Source organism: Aquarana catesbeiana, linkage group LG01 (genome assembly GCF_042186555.1).
Source record: "Aquarana catesbeiana isolate 2022-GZ linkage group LG01, ASM4218655v1, whole genome shotgun sequence".
Taxonomy (NCBI): domain Eukaryota; kingdom Metazoa; phylum Chordata; class Amphibia; order Anura; family Ranidae; genus Aquarana; species Aquarana catesbeiana.
In genome coordinates this window covers 213,995,682-214,019,162 of record NC_133324.1, presented here as the reverse complement: position 1 = coordinate 214,019,162, position 23,481 = coordinate 213,995,682, and the positions used below count along the sequence as shown (strand labels likewise).

The following is a 23,481-nucleotide window of genomic DNA, read 5'->3' as shown; positions in this document are numbered from 1 at the left end:
TGGGGGAGGAAAAATTATAAAAGTTCGGTTTTGGATAGATTGAGTTTGAGGAAGTGGTGTGACATCCACATTGATGTGGCAGATGAGGTTTAATGTTGAGAAATGTAAAGTTATGCACTTGGGGGGCTAAGAATATGCATGCATCATACATGCTAGGGGGAGTACAACTGGGGGAATCCATAGTGGAGAAGGATCTGGGGGTTTTGGTAGATCATAAGCTCAATAATAGCATGCAATACCAAGCTGCGGTTTCCAAAGCGAGCAAAGTCCTTTCTTGTATTAAGATAGGTATGGACTCGAGAGAGAGAGATATCATTTTGCCCCTGTTCAAATCATTAGTAAGACCTCATATGGAATATGCAGTTCAGTTTTGGGCACCAGTTCTCAAAAAGGATATCGGGGAACTGGAGAAAGTGCAGAGAAGGGCAACCAAACTGATAAGAGGCATGGAGGAACTCAGCTATGAGGAAAGATTAGAGGAACTGAATTTATTCACTCTTGAGAAGAGGAGAATAAGGGGGGATATGATCAACATGTTCAAATATATAAGGGGTCCATATAGTGAACTTGGTGTTGAGTTATTCTCTTTACGGTCAACCCAGAGGACACGGGGGCACTCTTTATGTCTAGAGGAAAAGAGATTTCATCTCCAAATACGGAAAGCTTTCTTCACAGTAAGAGCTGTGAAAATGTGGAATAGACTCCACCAGAGGTGGTTCTGGCCAGCTCAGTAGATTGCTTTAAGAAAGGCCTGGATACTTTCCTAAATGTACATAATATAACTGGGTACTAACATTTATAGGTAAAATTGATCCAGGGAGAATCCGATTGCCTCCTGGGGGATCAGGAAGGAATTTTTTCCCCTGCTGTAGCAAATTGGAGCATGCTCTGCTGGGGTTTTTTTGCCTTCTTCTGGATCACCTGTGGGTATAAAATTTGGGTATATTGGATTGTACGATATTTTTTATTTTATTTATTGTTTTTAAGGTTGAACTGGATGGACTTGTGTCTTTTTTCAACCTGACTAACTATGTAACTATCCCAGTTCAAGGGCATTCGCTTCTCTTGTTTGTGGTTGCAGGTCGCAGGCCACAGAGGGCTCCGAAGGCCACATGTAGCTTGTGGGCCACAGGTTGAGCACCCCTGTCCTAGAAGGATGCAACTCAAACAAGATCAAGCACCACACCTGAACATACCTGTAGTGCTCATCCAGGTGTTTTCTTTCCATCTATATGACTGAAATAAGCTTGGAAATAGAATATTGCCTACTGTTGGTGTACTCCTAGCTACAAACCTAACCTCAGACAGGACAACCCCATTATCTGCCCCCCCCCCCCCCCCCCCTGTGTAAAACAGGTAAATATTTGTGCAATTTGTTGGATTTTATCAAACTCCAAGCTTAATCTAGGGTTGATTAACAAATACTGTAGCTGATAACTTTAATTATAAGGACACTTACCTGTCCAGGGATCCAGCGACGTTGGCACCCTGAGCCGCTTTGTCAGTCGGCTTCGGGTGCAGGCGCCGGCATTGTAAGTAAAGGAAACTAGCAGTGAAGCCTTCAGGCGTGAGTCGCTCTGCACGTTCTGAATGTTCCCGCCGTCTTCTCAGACCTGTGTGTGTCCCAGAAGGCAGCGGGGGGAAGGAGGAGGGTCGGAAATGCTCATCGATCGCCGTGGCAATCTTACCTGGAACTTCCCCTTTTGGGTCAGCCAGGTCAGCTCTGGCAAGTTCTCACCTATGGGCACAAGTATTTCGGGGGGCTTTCATTATTCAATTATTTTAAATAGGAGAGGAACAAAACTAAATAAAGTACTTAGAAAAGGTGAAGGTGGACTTTAATCCCACATTCAGGCTTTGCCACTACTCTGCTGAATGAAGATTTGTTTGGCTGGAGGACTGAACAATGATACTTCTAATGGTTCTATGAACTCAAGAAGAAGGTAGGCAGGATATGTCCAGCAGGTGGCAGTGCTCCGGAGCTGTGACTCATATCAGCAATCCGTGCTGATATGACATGTGTGGGCCGACCCTTGGTCTGACCAATCAGGACGCTCGGAAAGCTGGAGGTGGGTCTCCTATCCTAATTCTTATTAGCAGTCCCAGCTGCCAGGCTGACTTCCCACCATGCTGCACTTCACCTTTCCTCTTTCCAGGCAGATTTTACTGAAAAGAAGAATCTTGTCCCCGTGCTGTAGGCGGCTGGCGGCGATGTCTTCTCTACTCATAAACCAGCCGCAGTATTCCTGGCTGAAGGAGCTGGGACTGGGAGAAGACAACGACGGGGTGTACAATGGGACATGGGGAGGAAGAGGAGAGGTAGGTGCACGTTGTGTCCCCCCCTGACAGTGTACACAGCATATTGGGTGCATGTCTACAACTCGCCCTCAGAGACTATTGTATGGGGGATGTGATGGCAGAGAACATTGTGAGGAGCAGGCATGTAATCATCTGGGGATCATACATGGACTGGCCTCTGTACACATACATGTCCCTTCTGCACATAGATCCCCCGGAGACTGAATCATAGGAGAGCCAACAACATGTTCTTCCATCAGAGGACTACATCTTATTGTGCCAGGATTATATCAGGTGTCCCCATTGGAGTGCCGCCCCCTCCCCCTTTGCATCAGGTGTCCCTATCAGAGCACCTTCTTACATTGGTTGTCCGCATAGGCATGCCTCCCCGTCGGAACGTCCCCCCCCCCCCCCCGTGCATTGGGTGTCCCTCCCCATCGTAGTGTCCCCCATTCCCCCCCCCTGTGCATTGGGTGTCCCCCGTCGGAGCGCCCCCCCCCCTGTGCATTGGGTGTCCCCGTCGGAGCGTCCCCCCCCTGTGCATTGGGTGTCCCCGTCAGAGCGTCCCCTCCCCCTGTGCATTGGGTGTCCCCGTCGGAGCGTCCCCCCCCTTGTGCATTGGGTGTCCCCGTCGGAGCCTCCCCCCCCCCCCTGTGCATTGGGTGTCCCCGTCGGAGCGCCCCCCCCCTGTGCATTGGGTGTCCCCGTCGGAGCGTCCCCCCCCCCTGTGCATTGGGTGTCCCCGTCGGAGCGTCCCCCCCCCCCTGTGCATTGGGGTGTCCCCGTCGGAGCGTCCCCCCCCTGTGCATTGGGTGTCCCCGTCGGAGCGTCCCCCCCCTGTGCATTGGGTGTCCCCGTCAGAGCGTCCCCTCCCCCTGTGCATTGGGTGTCCCCGTCGGAGCGTCCCCCCCCCCTTGTGCATTGGGTGTCCCCGTCGGAGCCTCCCCCCCCCTGTGCATTGGGTGTCCCCGTCGGAGCGCCCCCCCCCCTGTGCATTGGGTGTCCCCGTCGGAGCGTCCCCCCCCCCCCCTGTGCATTGGGTGTCCCCGTCGGAGCGCCCCCCCCCTGTGCATTGGGTGTCCCCGTCGGAGCGTTCCCCCCCCCCCCTGTGCATTGGGTGTCCCTGTCGGAGCGTCCCCCCCCCCCCCTGTGCATTGGGTGTCCCCGTCGGAGCGTCCCCCCCCCCCCTGTGCATTGGGTGTCCCCGTCGGAGCGTCCCCCCCCTGTGCATTGGGTGTCCCCGTCGGAGCGTCCCCCCCCCCCTGTGCATTGGGTGTCCCCGTCCGGAGCGTCCCCCCCCCCCCCGTGCATTGGGTGTCCCCGTCGGAGCGTCCCCCCCCCCCCCCCGTGCATTGGGTGTCCCCGTCGGAGCGTCCCCCCCCCCCCCGTGCATTGGGTGTCCCCGTCGGAGCGTCCCCCCCCCCCCCCCCCCGTGCATTGGGTGTCCCCGTCGGAGCGTCCCCCCCCCCCCCCGTGCATTGGGTGTCCCCGTCGGAGCGTCCCCCCCCCCCGTGCATTGGGTGTCCCCGTCGGAGCGTGTCCCCCCCCCCCCCGTGCATTGGGTGTCCCCGTCGGAGCGTCCCCCCCCCCCCCCCCGTGCATTGGGTGTCCCCGTCGGGGTGTCCCCGTCGGAGCGTCCCCCCCCCCCCCCGTGCATTGGGTGTCCCCGTCGGGGTGTCCCCGTCGGAGCGTCCCCCCCCCCCGTGCATTGGGTGTCCCCGTCGGAGCGTCCCCCCCCCCCGTGCATTGGGTGTCCCCGTCGGAGCGTCCCCCCCCCGTGCATTGGGTGTCCCCGTCGGAGCGTTCCCCCCCCCCCCCGCGCATCGGCTGCCCCCGTCGGGGCGTGTCCCCCCCCCGCTCATCGGCTGCCCCCATCGGAGCCAAGCCCCCCCCCCGCGCATCGGCTGCCCCCGTCGGAGCCAAGCCCCCCCCCCTGCGCATCGGCTGCCCCCGTCGGAGCCAAGCCCCCCCCCCCCGCGCATCGGCTGCCCCCGTCGGAGCCAAGCCCCCCCCCCCGCGCATCGGCTGCCCCCGTCGGAGCCAAGCCCCCCCCCCCCCGCGCATCGGCTGCCCCCGTCGGAGCCAAGCCCCCCCCCCCCCCCCGCGCATCGGCTGCCCCCGTCGGAGCCAAGCCCCCCCCCCCCCCGCGCATCGGCTGCCCCCGTCGGAGCCAAGCCCCCCCCGCGCATCGGCTGCCCCCGTCGGAGCCAAGCCCCCCCCCGCGCATCGGCTGCCCCCGTCGGAGCCAAGCCCCCCCCCCCGCGCATCGGCTGCCCCCGTCGGAGCCAAGCCCCCCCCCCCCCCCGCGCAATCGGCTGCCCCCGTCGGAGCAAGCCCCCCCCCCCCCCGCGCATCGGCTGCCCCCGTCGGAGCCAAGCCCCCCCCCCCCCGCGCATCGGCTGCCCCCGTCGGAGCCAAGCCCCCCCCCCCCGCGCATCGGCTGCCCCCGTCGGAGCCAAGCCCCCCCCCCCGCGCATCGGCTGCCCCCGTCGGAGCCAAGCCCCCCCCCCCCCGCGCATCGGCTGCCCCCGTCGGAGCCAAGCCCCCCCCCGCGCATCGGCTGCCCCCGTCGGAGCCAAGCCCCCCCCCCCCGCGCATCGGCTGCCCCCCGTCGGAGCCAAGCCCCCCCCCCCCCCGCCGCATCGGCTGCCCCCGTCGGAGCCAAGCCCCCCCCCCCCCCCGCGCATCGGCTGCCCCCCGTCGGAGCCAAGCCCCCCCCCCCGCCGCGCATCGGCTGCCCCCGTCGGAGCCAAGCCCCCCCCCCCGCGCATCGGCTGCCCCCGTCGGAGCCAAGCCCCCCCCCCCCGCGCATCGGCTGCCCCCGTCGGAGCCAAGCCCCCCCCCGCGCATCGGCTGCCCCCCGTCGGAGCCAAGCCCCCCCCCGCGCATCGGCTTCCCCGTCGGAGCCAAGCCCCCCCCCGCGCATCGGCTTGCCCCCCGTCGGAGCCAAGCCCCCCCCCGCGCATCGGCTGCCCCCGTCGGAGCCAAGCCCCCCCCCCGCGCATCGGCTGCCCCCGTCGGAGCCAAGCCCCCCCCCCCGCGCATCGGCTGCCCCCGTCGGAGCCAAGCCCCCCCCCCGCGGCATCGGCTGCCCCCCGTCGGAGCCAAGCCCCCCCCCCCGCGCATCGGCTGCCCCCGTCGGAGCCAAGCCCCCCCCCCCCCGCGCATCGGCTGCCCCCGTCGGAGCCAAGCCCCCCCCCCCCCCGCGCATCGGCTGCCCCCGTCGGAGCCAAGCCCCCCCCCCCCCCCGCGCATCGGCTGCCCCCCGTCGGAGCCAAGCCCCCCCCCCGCGCAATCGGCTGCCCCCCGTCGGAGCCAAGCTCCCCCCCGCGCATCGGCTGCCCCCGTCGGAGCCAAGCCCCCCCCCGCGCATCGGCTGCCCCCGTCGGAGCCAAGCCCCCCCCCCGCGCATCGGCTGCCCCCGTCGGAGCCAAGCCCCCCCCCCGCGCATCGGCTGCCCCCGTCGGAGCCAAGCCCCCCCCCGCGCATCGGCTGCCCCCCGTCGGAGCCAAGCCCCCCCCCCCCCCGCGCATCGGCTGCCCCCGTCGGAGCCAAGCCCCCCCCCCCCGCGCATCGGCTGCCCCCGTCGGAGCCAAGCCCCCCCCCCCCCGCGCATCGGCTGCCCCCGTCGGAGCCAAGCCCCCCCCCCCCCGCGCATCGGCTGCCCCCATCGGAGCCAAGCCCCCCCCCCGCGCATCGGCTGCCCCCATCGGAGCCAAGCCCCCCCCCCCGCGCATCGGCTGCCCCCATCGGAGCCAAGCCCCCCCCCCCCGCGCATCGGCTGCCCCCATCGGAGCCAAGCCCCCCCCCCCCGCGCATCGGCTGCCCCCATCGGAGCCAAGCCCCCCCCCGCGCATCGGCTGCCCCCATCGGAGCCAAGCCCCCCCCCCGCGCATCGGCTGCCCCCATCGGAGCCAAGCCCCCCCCACCGCGCATCGGCTGCCCCCATCGGAGCCAAGCCCCCCCCGCGCATCGGCTGCCCCATCGGAGCCAAGCCCCCCCCCCCCCCCCCGCGCATCGGCTGCCCCCATCGGAGCCAAGCCCCCCCCCCCACGTGCATCGGGCATGTCTATCGGTGCATCCCCCCCACTCACCGGGCGTGTCTATCGGTGCACCCCCCTTTTGTATCGGGTGTCATCATTACAGGAGGAAGTTTAACTATGTCCTTCTGTGATGCTCTGTTGTGCGGCATGCACATGACATCAATTGATGTTAGGTCACCGGTGGCCATAGAGGGAGGATCCTGGTTTGGGGACTGTTTGGCTGGTGCTCCGCATAGTGCTGTCGCTCAGTCCGGGTCCAGTCTACAGTTTAACATATGGCTACTTTAAAGGTTTAGGCAGAGAGTGCAATGCCAATGTGGAATGTGCAGTAACCCATAGCAACCAAATAGTCTTGGTGTCTTATTGTTGCAAGAACAGCAGAGATTATTTGTAACTGGTTTGCTGAAAGTAAACATAAACTCTAACTGGGTAACAGTGGTTTTCCAGAAAAAAAAAAAACTTTATATATATATAATTTTTTTTTTAATATGCTTTGTTGCATCTTAGTTTTGCTAATCCTTTGCAGCCACATTTTTTCTACATGCAGACACTAGCAATGGCTGCATGGTATTTCTCAGGATGGGTTTCCTGATGGTGACAGTAGTGGGCTGTGCCTTCATCATGGGCACTAAAGCAGCCACTTGTAATTTTTATGGGAAACCTAATTGACAACACAGGAGAACTAAGGTGTACACATGGTTGGACTTTTCAGCTACAAAAGTCCGACAGTCCGTCAGACGGACTTTCGACAGACTTTCTAACGACCGGACTTGCCTACACACGATCACACCAAAGTCCGACGGATTCGTACGTGATGGCGTACACCGGACTAAAATAAGGAAGTTGATAGCCAGTAGCCAATAGCTGCCTTAGCGTGGGTTTTTGTCCATCGGACTAGCATACAGACGAGCGGATTTCTGGGTCTGGCGGAGTTACGACGTAAAGATTTGAAGCATGTTCCAAATCTAAAGTCCGTCAGATTTGTGGCTGGAAAAGTCAGCTGAAGGTCCAGTGAAGCCCATACACGATCAGATTGTCTGCCGGATTTGGTCCGTCGGACAAGTCCGGTCGAAAAGTCCGACCGTGTGTACGCGGCATTAGAGATGAGGACAGAGCGTTGTCCCCCTATAGCAGGAAGTGTCTGAACCTTTTGTTGCAAGATCACCAGGAATTAAATGAAAGCTGCAGATGATGTTTCTATTCATGAGCTTGTATAAGGCCCCTTTTCATATAAGCCCAGACAGGTGGATCCGAACGGGTCACCCACTGACTCCTATGGGCAGGCGGATGTCAGCGGAGATGTGTCTGCTGACACCCGTCTGCCATCTGATCCGCTCAAAACGGATGTATGGCGATATGTTCGCGATCCGTCTTGGCTTATCGGATCCATAGAGGAGAGTGGGGCACTGACATATCCCTCCCTGCTCAATGAGCACAGACGGACCTGTCATCTGCCGGCTCAGCGGAGATCAATGGAGCCATACCTGCTGAGCGGACCTGCCCCGTGTGAAAGGGACCTAAGACTTGGGTAATTGGGTTTGCATATACTTGAGTATGCACATCAGCATTGCTGTTTCCATGGCCCTACTCCATAAGCTAATAGGCTTTGCTTTGATCTTTACAGTTTGTACTGATCCACCATGGAATCTAACCTTCTAACCATGTAACTCAAACCTTCAGCTCCCTCCACATATTTTCTATGGGATTAATCACTGCTGTATCACTGCTAATGGAGCCCTGGATGCAGCAGCTAGGCTTTTTTTTTTTTTTTTTTTTTTTGTAGTGGTCCCAACTTCATTTTATTTTATTCAGCCCCTTAAGAAATCCATGTTTAGTCAGTTGGATAATACAGATGCAGAGGGGTTATTATGCAGCAATGACTCATTGTATCTAGATGAGTCACTTGTACCACTGTCTTAGACTAATGAGACCAGGCATTTTGTTGTGTTCTTTTTATATGGCTCATGCATTTTTGAATGCTTGACCCCCCCATAAGCTTCTCCTTGTGATTCTTTGATACATTGAATTGGAATAGATATTTTGTAGGGATTCAAATTGTTACACTGTGATCTATTCTGTCTTGTAGGCTTAGTCTTTTTTCAAAGGGCACCGGAAGCTGTGGACTGGTTACAGAAGCACTTTGAACGTTTTCATGAATAATTCTAGGTCGAACAGACTAATGAATATTTTTAATTCACAATTTTTGCACGTTTGCTACTACATGCTCCACCATGCCTAGAAGTACTGGGTATTTTGTTTGCTCAGGTGACTGAACAATACAATGAAGAGTGAGGAATACTAAGCAGGATACCAAATTTGCAAATGCAAGTTATGGTCTCTGCCTTTTCTATCCCTATCCCCATATGCTCAGCTAGTGTAAATATTGCTTGTGTACATTCAGCTTGTCTGTGTGTGCACTTTAAATGCAGACACAAGGAGCATGAAAAATGAAAGTATCTACTCAACATACCTTTTTAGGCTGGGTACACATATATGCAAATTGGATGTGTTTTACACCGCATCCAAGTCGCATTACATGTGACTTTCAATGGAACCGATTCACATGTCCGGGGTGGCTGCGGTGCGAATTTGAAAAGGGTCCTGTGTGTTTTTGGGGTCCGGTTCAGATGCAAATTCAGGGAAAAATTTGCACCTGAATCGGTGAACACAAACGCACAGGTAACCGGACTACAAACTGCAGCCAAACCTGTGTGAACCCAGCCTAAGTCAGTGTCCATACAGTGAGGGGGAAAAAGTATTTGATCCCCTACTGACTTTGTACGTTTGCCCACTGACAGTCTACAGTCAGGTCCATAAATATTGGGACAGATTAACAATCATCCTTTCACTTTTTAACACTTGGTTGCAAATCCTTCGCAGTCAATTACAGCCTGAAGTCTGGAAAGCATAGACATCACTAGACGCTGGGTTTCATCCCTGGTGATGCTCTGCTAGGCCTCTACTGCAACTGTCTTCAGTTCCTGCTTGTTCTTGGGGCATTTTCCCTTCAGTTTTGTCTTCAGCAAGTGAAATGCATGCTCAATCAGATTCAGGTCAGGTGATTGACTTGGCCATTGCATAACATTCCACTTCTTTACCTTAAAAAACTCTTTGGTTGCTTTCGCAGTATGCTTTGGGTCATTGTCCATCTGCACTGTGAAGCGCCGTCCAATGAGTTCTGAAGCATTTTGCTGAATATGAGCAGATAATATTGCACCAGTCACATCATCAATAAATACAAGAGAACCAGTTCCATTGGCAGTCATACATGCCCACGTCATGACACTACCACCACTATGCTTCACTGATGAGGTGGTATGCTTTGGATCATGACCAGTTCGTTTGCTTCTCCTTACTCTTCTCATCACTCTGGTACAAGTTGATCTTGGTCTCATCTGTCCATAGGATGTTGTTCCAGAACTGTAAAGGCTTTTTTAGATGTTGTTTGGCAAACTCTAATCTGGCCTTCCTGTTTTTGAGGCTCACCAATGGTTTACATCTTGTGGTGAACCCTCTGTATTCACTCTGGTGAAGCCTTCTCTTGATTGTTGACTTTGACACACATACACCTACCTCCTGGAGAGTGTTCTTGATCTGGCCAACTGTTGTGAAGGGTGTTTTCTTCATCAGGGAAAGAATTCTTCGGTCATCCACCACAGTTGTTTTCCGTGGTCTTTTGGTGTTGCTGAGCTCACCGGTACATTTTAAGGGTGTTCCAAACAGTTGATTTGGCCACACCTAATGTTTTTGCTATCTCTCTGATAGGTTTGTTTTGTTTTTTTTCAGCCTAATGATGGCTTGCTTCACTAATAGTGACAGCTCTTTGGATCTCATATTGAGAGTTGACAGCAACAGATTCCAAATGCAAATAGCACACTTGAAATGAACTCTGGACCTTTTTATCTCCTCCTTGTAAATGGGATAATGAGGGAATAAGACACACCTGGTCGTGGAACAGCTGAGCAGCCAATTGTCCCATTATATTTGGTCCCTTAAAAAGTGGGAGGCACATATACAAACTGTTGTAATTCCTACACCGTTCACCTGATTTGGATGTAAATACCCTCAAATTAAAGCTGAAAGTCTGCAGTTAAAGCCCATCATCTTAGTTTCTTTTCAAATCCATTTTGGTGGTGTATAGAGCCAATAAGATTAGAATTGTGTCGATGTCCCAATATTTATGGACTTGACTGTATATAATTTTAATGGTAGGTTTATGTTAACAGTGAGAGACAGAATAACAACAAAAATCCAGAAAAAAACGTTATAAATTGAATTGCATTTTAATGAGTGAAATAATTTGAGCCCTTCGCAAAACATGACTTGGTAGCAAAACCCTTGTTGGTAATCACAGATGTTAGACGTTTCTTGCAGTTGGCCACCAAGTTTGCACACATCTCAGGAGAGATCTTGTCCCACTCATCTTTGCAGATCCTCTCCAAGTCATTAAGGTTTCAAAGGCTGACGTTTGGTAACTCAAACCTTCAGCTCCCTCCACATATTTTCTATGGGATTAAGGTCTGGAGACTGGCTAGGCCACTCCAGGATCTTAATGTGCTTCTTCTTGAGCCACTCCTTTGTTGCATTGGCCGTGTGTTTTGGGTCATTGTCATGCTGGAATACCCATCCACGACCCATTTTCAATTCCCTGGCTGAGGGAAGGAGGTTCTCGCCCAAGATTTGACGGTACATGGCCCTGTCCATCCCTTTGAAGACACGGTGAAGTTGTCCTGTCCCCTTAGCAGAAAAACCTCCAAAGCATAATGTTTCCACCTCCATGCTTGACGGTGGGGGGGGGGATGGTGTTCTTGGGGTCATAGGCAGCATTCCTCCTCCTCCAAACGTTGCGTTAATGCCAAATAGCTTGATTTTGGCCTCATCTGACCACAACACTTTCACCCAGTTCACCTCTGAATCGTTCAGATGTACATTATGTAGCCATGAGGAGTGGCCATCTGACGACCTCGCCCGGCAAGCCTGCCCCTTGTGACGTCACAAGAGACGGGCTCTCCAGGTGATGCCGTTGGATGGCCACTCCCCATGGCTATATAAGAGATGCCACACAGTGGGTGACAACACCAAGGAGGAAGACGGCCACAAAAGAAGAGCAGCTCTTCTTCATATTTTTTTTTTTTTAATATTCTGCTGACAGCTGATGACTCATCGGTTGTTAAGGACGCAGCGGCCGACTTCCCAGCCCCCTGCTTAGCAACCAGCTATATACAGTGTTACAATAAAAACTGCAAAACACATCAAAAACTACATCACAAACGCAACACTTGCATTTCTGGTGTGGTTCCGTTTTAAGTCTATTACCCGCAAATCGTGGGAAAAAAGTCCCCGACCCTTTCCAAAAACGCACCGGCCGCAAAGCGCATAGGTGTGAACGTGTACCATAGGAAACTGTTAAATGGACTGTAGTGATTTCTGCAAACCGCACTAAAAAACGCATAGGTGTGAGCCTGGGGTAAAGCTGGCCATACACCTATAGATTATCTGCAGATTTTCTATGGTTAAATGGAAAAAGTGCAACAGATTTCTCCAAGTTCGCTAAACTGTGTGGATGGAGGAATCTCTCACTTTTTCCATCTAACCATAGAAAATCTGCAGATAATCTATAGGTGTATGGCCAGCTTAAGTTCTCCTAATCTCAGCTCGTTACTGTCAGGGCTGGGCTCAGCCCTACCTTCTCTGAGCTGGCCGCTCAGCTGTCAGCTAATTGCCAGCTCCCATCTCTCTCCACAGTTACTCAGCTGTTGATCCTGCTCGTCAGTCCTGCCTACTTAAGCCGTTCAGTCCAGAGGAGCTCTGCCTTCGCCTTGGTCACATCTCTAGAGATGCTCTCCTGTGTTCCTGTTAAAGACTTGCTTGGCTGACATGCCTTCTGGCTCCAGATCCTGCTTGCTGTTCTACTACACTCATCTCTGTCTCCCTGCCGTTTTGCCTTTTCTGACTATCCATTCTGGTTCCTGAACTCTGGCTATGTTTTCACTACGTTTACTCTGTTTACCTTTTTTTTTTTTTTTTTTTTCTTTTTATTATTATTATTAAACAAGTGAGATTTAAGGCCCCTTTCACACATACGGACCGTTCAGAGCCGCCTCTCGTTTTTTTCAGGCGGATCTGAACGGTCGCTCCATACAGCTCTATGAAGCGTCAGATGTCAGCTGTGACATCTCCGCTGACATCCGATCTGCTACGCAAAATCCAGACGGATGGATGTCCTATTTTCCATTCGTCTGGTGGATCGGATCAGATGAAAACGGACAGGCGGTCCGTAATCATCCGATTCACCCCCATAGGGGAGAGCAGTCTCTCTGACAGGTCCGTCCCGTCCAGTTGACTAATACAATCAGCAAGATTTCTGGCTCCCAGGTGTCTTCTATACAGGTAACTGTCAGAAATCCTGAATCAGACAGACCAAAGTACAGTTAGGCCCCCCTTTCACACAGGGCTGTCCATTTTTACTACTCCGCTTGCTCAGCAGGGATCGCTCCCTTGATCCCCGCTGAGCCGACGGACTTGCCATCCTTTCTCAAAGTCACTGTGACTTGAGTCGCAACAATTTGAAAGGTTCCATTGCCGGCAATGGGATGCAACTGAGAGTTAAAAAGTGAGGGGGGAGGAGCTGTGGCACTCTGTCGGCTCTGTGAAGACTTCAGATCCCCACCCCCTGCTCCTAGATTAAAGGATAAGTTCACATTTGGGAACATGGTAAATATTTGACACAGCCTTGTCATTCATTCAGTTCTCTGTGCATGAATGAACTACAAGTACTGTCAGTGTTTGGGGATGTTGGCTTGTAGTTATCATTGAACTTCCATGGCGCTGTTGAGCTCTATGGTAGTCCATTGACTCTTCCTGTCAGCATGAAACTGCCTGGCTATAAGACATTAAGTACGGGGCAGACAGCTCACACTTACTGTGCAGGAGACATGCATGCGGGGCTGCTGTTAGAAATCATAAGGATCTGTACAGCCTTCCTGATGGGGCCTGCCCTACCCTGACTCCACCCTCCCCCCCCCCCCCAGTGGCACTGACTTTATCCGCCTATGCCCAAAAAAGGAAAAAAAAAAAAGCCCCCCCTTTGCTCCCACCTCCTGGGCCCATCTGTCGACATGACGGGGCTCAGGGAAATGTAATTTAAGCCCTGGTAAGCAAGTAGGAGTAGGGGTCTGGCAAAAAAAATGAACAATAAAGCTGCCCTGGCCCCCCTGTTTAGCTGACGAGGCCTGGGCCCAGTACAACAGGACCATTGTACTGCCTTATCAGCAGCCCTGCATGAATGGTCTACTATTAGCTGGTGCAATCCTTTCCAAGCTCACAATAACCCCCACCCCCAAAAAAAGAAGTAATTGGTAAATGCACCTTTTTCCTGTAAAAAGGGCATTTATTTTTTAAGTGAACTTCTTCTTTTAGGCCTGGTTCACACTGGTGCGACATTTGGGAGCACATGTCGCATGACGTGATTAAATCAATGGCTCCCTATTAGAGCCGTCTTAACTTTTCTGACACAAATCGATCTGACTTTAAAAAAAAAAAAAAAAGGTTCCTGTACTACTTTGGTCTGACTTGGGCACGATTTCAGCCCATTGATTCGAATAGGCTGAAAGTCGCATCATCACCTTCACTGATCAGACTTGTGGAATACGACTTATGCTCTGCGGATCTTGAAGGGGAACCTCCCGCCAAAATAAAAAAACTGTGTGGCCCCCCCCCCTCTCCAAGATCCACACCAGACCCTTAACCACTTCCCGCCCGGCCTATAACAGAATGATGGCCGAGAAGTGGTTCTGTTATTCTGTTATCCTGACTGGGCGTCATATGACGTCCAGCAGGACAACATGCAGGCGCGCGCCTGCGGGGGCGCGCATCTCCGATCGTGATAAGAAGCCTCTGTTAAAGGCTTCTTACCACGTGATCAGCTGTGACCAATCACAGCTGATCATTGCGAGAACCAGGAAGTGCTGGTAAACGTCATTCCTCGGTTCGCGCTGACAGGGAGAGCCGATTGGCGGCTCTCCCTGTCAGAGAGGGGATCTGTGCTGATAATCAGCACAGCCCCATTAGATGTGCCAATCCGTGCCCAGCAGTGCCCCAATAATAATAATAGTCTGCCAGTGCCCATCACAGTGCCAATTAGTGCCCATCACAGTGCCAATCAGTGCCCAGCATTAATACCTGTCCGTACCTGCCCAATCATTGCTGCCCATCAGTGCCATCTATTAGTGTTCATCAGTGCCTATCAGTTCTACATATTGGTGTCTCCTCATCAGTGTCACCTTATCAGTGCCCATTGGTGCCGACTCATCAGTGCCAGTCAGTGAAGGAGAAAACAAAATTTTATAACAAACAAAAACTTTTTTTTTTTTTTTTTTTTTTTTTTTTTTTCAAAAATGTTGTTTTTTTTTTTAGTTTGTTTTGCAAAAAATAAAAACCACAGAGGTGATCAAATACCACCAAAAGAGAGCTCTATTTGTGGGAAGAAAATTATAAAAATTTAGTTTGGGTACAGTGTTGTATGACCGCGCAATTGTCATTCAAAATGCGACAGCACTGAAAGCTCAAAATTGTCCTGGGCAGGAAGGGGCGAAAGTGCCTGGTATTGAAGTGGTTAATTGGAAAAGGGCCTTTTCCCGAAACCACCCTGGGCGGTGGTTGTGGGGGTCTTAACAAGGGCCCCCCCCATTCAAAAAAAAAAGTGTCACAAGTAAATAAAAAAAGTACACAGTTTTTTTGTCCTATTAAGAATGTCCACCGACTTAGCCCCAACGTGTCTTCTCTCTCTGGTTCTTCTCCCTCCGCTGCTGTCTTGTTCTTCTCCCGGAGCTAGCTCCCGCTGTTGTGTCGGCTCCGAGTGTCTGCAGTTTCTCATTATAGACATGGGGCGTGGCATCCGGTGACCCCACCCCCTTATGATGTCACCATCCCACCATGCCCCCAGGCGTTGACGTCATAAGGGTAAGGGGTATCTGGGTGACGTTATGGGATGGTCACGCCCCATGTCTATATAAGAAAAGGCAGACAGTGGGAGCTGGAGGAAGAGGACACAGCGCTACAACAGGGGACTTTTGTCAAAAACCTGTGTACTGTTTATTTTTGAACCTTTTTTTGTGAATGGGTAGGGGTACAATGTACCCCATACTCATTCACATAGGGGGGGAGGGATCTGGGGGCCCCCTTGTTAAAGTGGGGTTTCCAGATTCTGATTAGCCCCCTGCCCGCAGACCCCCACAACCACTGCCCAGAGCTGTTGGGAAGAGGCCCTTGTCTCCATCAACATGGGAGGTGCTTTGGGGTGGGGGGCGCAGAGCCCCCATTTTGAGGGCATGTGGCCTGGTATGGTCCGGGGGTGGGGGGGGGCCCGCTCATCTCCCTCCCGCTTCCTAACCTGCCAGGCTGCATACTCGGATAAGGGTCTGGTGTGGATTTTGGGGCGGATCTCATGCTTTTTTTTGCACGGGGTTCTCCCCTCAAGATTCATACCAGAATCAAAGGGCCTGGTATTGCCGGATCCCGTTCGTTGAAATTGGACATGAAGTTGTAGGGCAAAGTCGGATTGGAAGTCGCCGGACTTCCATGTCGGAGCAGTTTGAACCCGGCCTTAAAGAAGAAATCCTTTCCTCTTTTTGTGTTTTTAGAACGATCTACAGAAGGAATTAAACAGATACACAGCTAAGGAGATTTTTGTGTACCATATTCTTGCACAGGATTTTGATTGCTGAGGACTGTCGCACAACCATGGGGTAGAGACCATCCATATAGAAAATAAAGAATGCAGTGATCTTCCTTGTAATTGTGAAATACATGAACTGTCATTTGGCAATGTGCAGTAATGATTTTGAGGGCTAAAATGGCTATGGAACCTTTTGAGATGGTTTTAGTTTAGGTGGAACTCCAGGCAAATGGTTGCATGCAGCTCAAATACATAAATGACTGCACTGTATTACCTACTAACAGATATTGTGTATGTGATTTCTATGCCTTTTGCCACAATGCATAGTCTGTTGAACCCCTTCACTGTTTTCTGGTTCAGCCTAACAACTCCCTTGGTCAATTTTCTTCTTGTGCTGATCTATTGTCCAGCGAGCAGGCTGGAGGCAGAGAGGTGACATAGGAAGTTGTATTGCTGAACTAGGGAATAAGCCTGTCATTGGCCCGGCTACATGGTGTGGCAGAGGTGTCTGAATCCTAGAATTGACAATTACAATTTTTTATATTTTTTATGGGTAGCTTGATTGCTTAGTGTAGCCCTTTTTTTGTTTCATGCTAGTTTTCCAGTGAAATTTGCTTAATATCTGTTTTTGCTAATCCTGTACGATTTTTCTTTCAGGTGGTAACATCATACTGCCCTGCAAACAATTTCCCCATCGCTCGAGTTAGACAGGTAAGAATTAATGTAATGTGTGTGGTGTTTTTTTTTTGTTTTTTTTTTTTTAATTTTTATTTTTTTCCCCCATATTTAACAATGTAATGTGGAATTTACGTGTGTGAGTTTTTCCACTACTCTGGGCATACTATATAGGACATGAGATATATCTCTATATATCTAATCTCTCAAAGTCTCAGCAGCCGAAATATATCGGCTGAAAATTGTGTTTTTTGGCATTTTGCCAATAGTGGAACCGAAAATTCACGTGATTTTCATAGGTGACTCAGAACGTAACACAAGTGCGTTATTGATGCGTTTTCAATGACATTCAACGGATAGGTGTGGGGTTTTTTTTTTATTATTTATTTATTTTTTTCTGACCAAAAATGCAGCAAGCAAGATTTTTAACACCACAATGGAAGCTCAATGGGCCAGTGTGAGGACATGGATAGAATTTATGAATGAGTTTTTTTTGCACTGACGGTATTGATTTTTGGCCGACAAATTCATATTCATTTATGATATTAAAGTCAAATAGAATACAATTATATATAAAATTTATATATAAAAATATTTTTTTTAAATAACTGTAATTTTTCATTTTCGGCCAAGTGCATCCTGAATTTTTTGGGTTTGGCATCAAAATTGCCATTCCTTGCACCTCTAGCTATATAGGGTCTACAGGTTTTGCCCTTAGGAGACCAACCCAAAAAATTCCTGTTGGGCTGCATTAACACCTGAGCGTTTAGTTTTCAGGCAGAAAGTTGCGATTTTTTTTTTTTTTTTTTTTTTTTTTTTACAGCATTTTTGCTGTGACTGATGCGTTTTTTTTTGCCGTGATAAAATGCTTTAGGAGTAAAAATCTATTACAATTTGATAAAAATCAAAAAAATCCAATTCAACCACTTCCCTACCCACTCATAGTCATGTGACGTCCGCAGGTGGGAGCTCCCATCCTGGGCGGGCATCATATGACGTCGTCGGGCTTCCCGGCAGCATAGGGGGTGCGCGCCGTCGGCGTCAGATCGTTTGTTCCTAGTATATAGGAACACCGATCGGTCTCCTCCCCTAGTCAGTCCTATCCCCCCACAGTTATGCCGCGTACACACGACCGGACTTTCCGGCAAACTAGGTCCGACGGGATTAGTCCGTCGGACAACCCGATCGTGTGTGGGCTAGTCCGATCGTTTTTTTGGGAAAAAATCAGACGGACCTAGAAATAGAACATGTTTCAAATCTGTCCGACGGACTGAAAATCGGGAAAACCTTTCGTCTGTGTGCTGGTCCGATGGACCAAATACGACGCAAGGGAAGCTACTGGCTATTGAACTTCCTTTTTTTTTTTGTTTTTTTTGTCCCGTTTACGTCATCACGTACAAAACAAACGGACTTTTCGACCGGACTTAGTCCGTTCGTGTGTGGCCAAGTCCATTCGTTCTGAAAGTCCGTCGGGAAGTCCGTCGGACCTAGTTTGCCGGAAAGTCCGGTCGTGTGTACGCGACATTAGAGTCGCTCCCTAGGTAACACATTTAACCCTTTGATCACCCCCTAGTGTTAACTCCCGTCAGTGACATTTACACACTAATTGGTGCATATTTATAGCACCAATCGCTGTAAAAATGTCAATGGTCCCAAAATAGTGTCAAGTGACCGATTTGTCCGCCGCAATGTCAGTCACAACAAAATAGCAGATCACCACCATTACTAGTAAAAATAAATAAATAAAAATGCCATAAATCTATCCCCTTTTTTGTAGGCGCTATAACTTTTGCGCAAACCAATCAATATACGCTTATGGCGATTTTTGCGCAAAAAAAAACAAAAAAAAAACATTTTAGGGTACAGTGTTGCATAACCGCAATTGCCATCCAAAATGTTAGTGCTGAAAGCTGAAAATTGGCCTGGGCAGGAAGGGAGTGAAAATGGCCTGTATTAGAGTGGTTAAATAAAAAAAAATCTTTAAAAAAAATAAATCATTGATTGTTATCCACCCTGGCTGCAAGCAGCACTTCAAGGAGGGTATTCATTAATAGTCTGTCTCTTTGAAGCTGCACTATATGAGACATAATTTTGTAATTTAGTATTTGTTATAATTTATGGTTGATGGTTTAAGACTTAAACCATCAACCACAAATTATAACAAATACTAAATTACAAATTATGTAGTGTTTCGAAGTGTTACAATGATTCTGTTTATCTCCATCTAAGTGGTGGTTGTTCAGGATTTATATAGCGCCAACAATTTACGCAGCACCTTAACTTTAGGGTAGACAGTACAAATACAATACACTTTTTAATACAGTAGGAATTAGATGGCCCTGCTCCTTCGAGTCTACAATCTAATGCCCTGTACACACGATAGGATTTTCCGATGGAAAATGTGTGATAGGACCTTGTCGGAAATTCCGACCGTGTGTAGGCTCCATCACACATTTTCCATCGGAATTTCTGACACAAAGTTTGAGAGCTTGCTATAAAATTTTCCGACAACAAAAACCGTTGTCGGAAATTCCGATCGTGTGTACTCAAATCCGACACACAAAATGCCACACATGCTCAGAATAAATTAAGAGACGAAAGCTATTGGCTACTGCCTCGTTTATAGTCCTGACGTACGTGTTTTACGTCACCACGTTCAGGGCGATCGGATTTTCCGACAACTTTGTGTGACCGTGTGTATGCAAGACAAGTTTGAGCCAACATCCGTTGGAAAAAATCCATGGATTTTGTTGTTGGAATGTCCGATCAATGTCTGATCAATGTCCGATCGTGTGTACGGGGCATTAGAGGGACGGTCAAGAGATACAATAGGCAATAACTGTGGGGGATGTGCTGATGGAGAAAATAAATGTACAGTTGTTAGATGTGGGCCTGCTAGGCTTCTCTGAAGAGATGAATTTTCAGGGATCGTCTGAATGTGGATAAAGTAGGAGAAAGTCGGACAGATTGGGGTAGAGCATTCCAGAGGATGGGAGAGGCTCTGGAGAAGTCCTTAAGGGCGAGCATGGGATGAAGTGACAAGGGAGTTTGAGAGCAGGAGGTCTTGGGAGGAGCAAAGAGAACGATTAGGTTAGTGATGTAGCTGGGGGCCAGGTTGTGGATGGCTTTGTAAGTTTATAGTTGGTATCTGGAATTTAATTTGTTGGCTGAATGGCAGCCAATGGAGGGATTGGCAGAGGGGTATAGCAGACACTGAGCAGTCTGTGAGGTGGATGAGCCTGGCAGCAGCGTTCATGATGGACTGAAGTGGCGATAGCCTCTTTAGAGGTAAGCCAATAAGGAGGGCGTTGCAGTAGTCGAGGCCGGGAGATGACCAGGGAGTGGATTAGAAGCTTTGTGGTGACATTGGTTAGGAAGGGGCATATCTTGGAAATGTTGAGGAGGCAAATTTTGGATAGCGACAGGATCTGGGGACGAAAGGTTGGTTCTGAGTCCAGGATTACACCTAGGACCTTGGTGTGGGGGGACAAGTTGATATTGACAGAGATATCAGGGGAAGTGGCACCTGGGGGAAGAAATATCATGAGCTTGCTTTTGGATAGGTTGAGTTTTAGGAAGTGATAACATCAAGGCTGATATGTCTGCTAGTAAGTTGGTGATGCGTGAGGAGACAGATATAGAGAGCTGGGGGGTGGAGAGATAGATTTGGGTGTCGTCAGCATAGAGATGATATTGAAAGCCATGGGAGGCAATCAACTGACCCAGGGAGGTGGTGTAGTTTGAGAAAAGGAGAGGTCCAAGAACAGAACCTTTGGGGAGCCCAACGGAGAAATGAAGAGGAGAGGAGGAAGTAGAGTTGTAAGTGACACTGAAGGAGCGGTGGGATAGGTAGGATGAGAATCAGTGAAGAGTACAGTCTTGGAGGCCAAAGGAGTAGAGTTTGAGGAGGAGGAGGGGGTGGTCCACTGTGTCAAAGGCAGCAGAGAGATCCAGGAGCAGTAGTACAGAATAGTGTTCATTGGTTTTAGCTGTTAGTAGGTCATTTGAGGGTTTAAGAGCAGTTTCTGTGGAGTGTTGAGGGCAAAACCCAGACTGAAGGGGATCAAGAAGTTTGTTCATGGTCAGATGGACACTCAGTCGGTTGTAGACCAGTCTTTCAAGAAGTTTTGGAGGTGAAGGTGAGTAAGGAGATGGGACGTAGGTTAAGATTGGTAGGATCCAGTGAGGGCTTTTTAAGTATGTGTGTGACTAGCGCATTTTTTAGAGTTTGGGAAGATGCCACAAGAAAGGGAGAGGTTGAAAACGCGATCGGACTTTATACAAACTTTTTCATGGATTTCTGTACAAAGGGCGTTGGCCGTGAACTTGTTAAGCATACACATGGCAAGACTTTTTAGGCAACAAACCCGAACAGAGTGACGTTTCAACATACTGATGACACTTCAAAAGAGGATGTTCAATTCTCCGACGCCACCCTTTGGTCAACTTCTGTATTGTTGTCTGATCTTTTGCATTGGTTCTGAGTAGGGTTGTCCCGATACCGCTCCTAGTATCAGTATCGGCACCAATATCGAGCATTTGCCCAAGTACTTGTACTCGGGCAAATGCTCCCGATGCTTCCCCCGATACCTTGACAGTCAGCAGTGATCGGCGCGTGGGGGAGTTACAAGCTTCTCCCCCCGCGGCTTTCAGCTGCTTAGTGACATTCAGCGGTGTTCGGTGCTTGTAACTCCCCCACACGCGATCGCTGCTGACTGTCACCGCATCCTCCATGCCCTCTCCGTTCCGCTGTCCCTCTCCGTTCCGCTGTCCCTCTCCGTTCCGCTGTCCCTCTCCGTTCCGCTGTCCCTCTCCGTTCCGCTGTCCCTCTCCGTTCCGCTGTCCCTCTCCGTTCCGCTGTCCCTCTCCGTTCCGCTGTCCCTCTCCGTTCCGCTGTCCCTCTCCGTTCCGCTGTCCCTCTCCGTTCCGCTGTCCCTCTCCGTTCCGCTGTCCCTCTCCGTTCCGCTGTCCCTCTCCGTTCCGCTGTCCCTCTCCGTTCCGCTGTCCCTCTCTCTCTCCATGTCCTCCTCCTTCATTTGTGAATGGACAGAGTCAGCTGACTCTGTTGATTCACATAACTGAAACATTGTAATCTCCTGTGATTACGATGTGTCAGTTTATGAATGGAGAGATGCCGCTGTCTTCTCTCCATTCATTCTCAGTGCAGCTGAGGCTGCAGAGAAAGGGACTGGGGAATCTCTATCCTCTGTCTTTCTCTGTCTCAAGGGGGAGATATCAGGGGTCTGTTAAGACCCCTGATATCTCACCAAAGCCCCCCAACAGGGCTGGTTAAAAAAAAAGCATTGTTAAAAAAAAACAAACACTGTCACGTGACATTAAAAAAAATCGGTAATCGGTATCGGCGAGTACTTGAAAAAAGTATCGGTACTTGTACTCGGTCCTAAAAAAGTGGTATCGGGACAACCCTAGTTCTGAGCATGCATGTTTGTACTTTGTACTAAAGTCTGATGGTTTTGTGTACACACGATTGGCTTGCCAACGTAGGACTTTTGTTGCCACCAAGTTTGTCTGTTCGCACAGCCAACATTTGTCCAATGGAGCGTACACACGGTCGGATGTTGCCTTAAAACGGCTAATTTGCATGTTTGTTGTCAAAAAGTCTGATCGTGTGTATGGGCCTTTTTAGAGTGTAGAATTGAGTCAAAAGCCCCATACACACTATCAGATTTTCTGCTGATTTTTGTCTTCAGATTTACCAAAACTATGTAGTGCAAGGGCCTGCCTGATTGCATACAAGTTGATACTCCTAAGGTTTGACCTCATATTATATGGTTTTGATAAATCTGAAGGAAAAAAATCAGCAGAAAATCTGATAGTGTGTATGGGGCTAAAGGGTGAGCGTTAGCATTTGCGAGGGAGCAGGATCCAGGGGGCAGGTGGTTAGATGAGTGTTTATATAAGTTTAGCAACCTCATTAATACTAGCAGGGTTGAATGAGGGAAGTAATAATTTTATCTGTGGACATGGTGTGTTGCATGGGGGAGGGTCCTGTGTGTCGGAAATCTCCTCATGAATTGTATCAATCTTATTTTTAAGCGATAGGCTATCTCCTGGGCAGTGAGTGAATTAGAGGATGGAGGACAGAGTAGAGTGTTGAAGGTAGAGAAGAGTTGACGTGGACTGGATGAGAAGGTGTTGATGTGTGATAAAGTAGGTCTGTTTGTCAGTGTGGAGGCAGGAATAGTATTTTAGGAGGGCAGTTTTATATTGTATGAAGTGTTCCTGGAACTTGGTCTTATGCCACAGACGCTCAAGAGCATGGCTACGTTTTCTGGTGTCGTCTGTTTGCCAGGGTGGTAGCAGTCAGGGCCTGATTCTGTGTGTAGTGAGGGGGGCAAGCTTGTCTAGGGAGTAAGACAGTGAGCTGTTGTAGACAAGTGGCTAGGTTAGAGCAGGACAGGGGTGAGATTTTATCATAGAGGCGATCAGTAGCAGAGTAGTGAAGAGAGGGGTTGAGGTGGCGAAGGTTTCTACGGGTAACTGTTAGGCGGTTGGAGGGAGAGGAGGTAGAAGCCTGGGAGAGAGAAAAACTAATAAGGTGGTGACCAGAGAGTGGGAGAGTATTGTTTGAGAGTTTGCACAGAGTGCACAGATTGAAGATCAGGTCAAGGGTGTTGCGGTTTGAGTTAGTAGGAGCCTGTATCCATTGCCAAGTTTAGACATAATAGTAGTGTTAATGTTAACAGGGATGTTGAAGTCACCGAGAATAATTGTGTGGATTTCAGAAGAGAGAAAGTAGGGTAGCCAGGTAGAGAAGTCATCAAGGAA

The 23,481-nt window shown here is 50.5% G+C and overlaps 1 protein-coding gene across 1 annotated transcript in view; it reads left to right on the top strand.

Moving 5' to 3' along the window:
* Positions 1-2,067: 2,067 nt before the first annotated feature.
* Positions 2,068-23,481, top strand: part of ALDH7A1 (aldehyde dehydrogenase 7 family member A1) — a 70,001-nt gene continuing 48,587 nt past the window's right edge. Inside the window, exons 1-2 of the mRNA XM_073624791.1 lie at positions 2,068-2,319; positions 16,675-16,728. Coding sequence (XP_073480892.1) covers positions 2,128-2,319; positions 16,675-16,728 — 246 coding nt within the window. The 5' untranslated portion in view covers positions 2,068-2,127. The remainder of the gene's footprint in view (positions 2,320-16,674; positions 16,729-23,481) is intronic.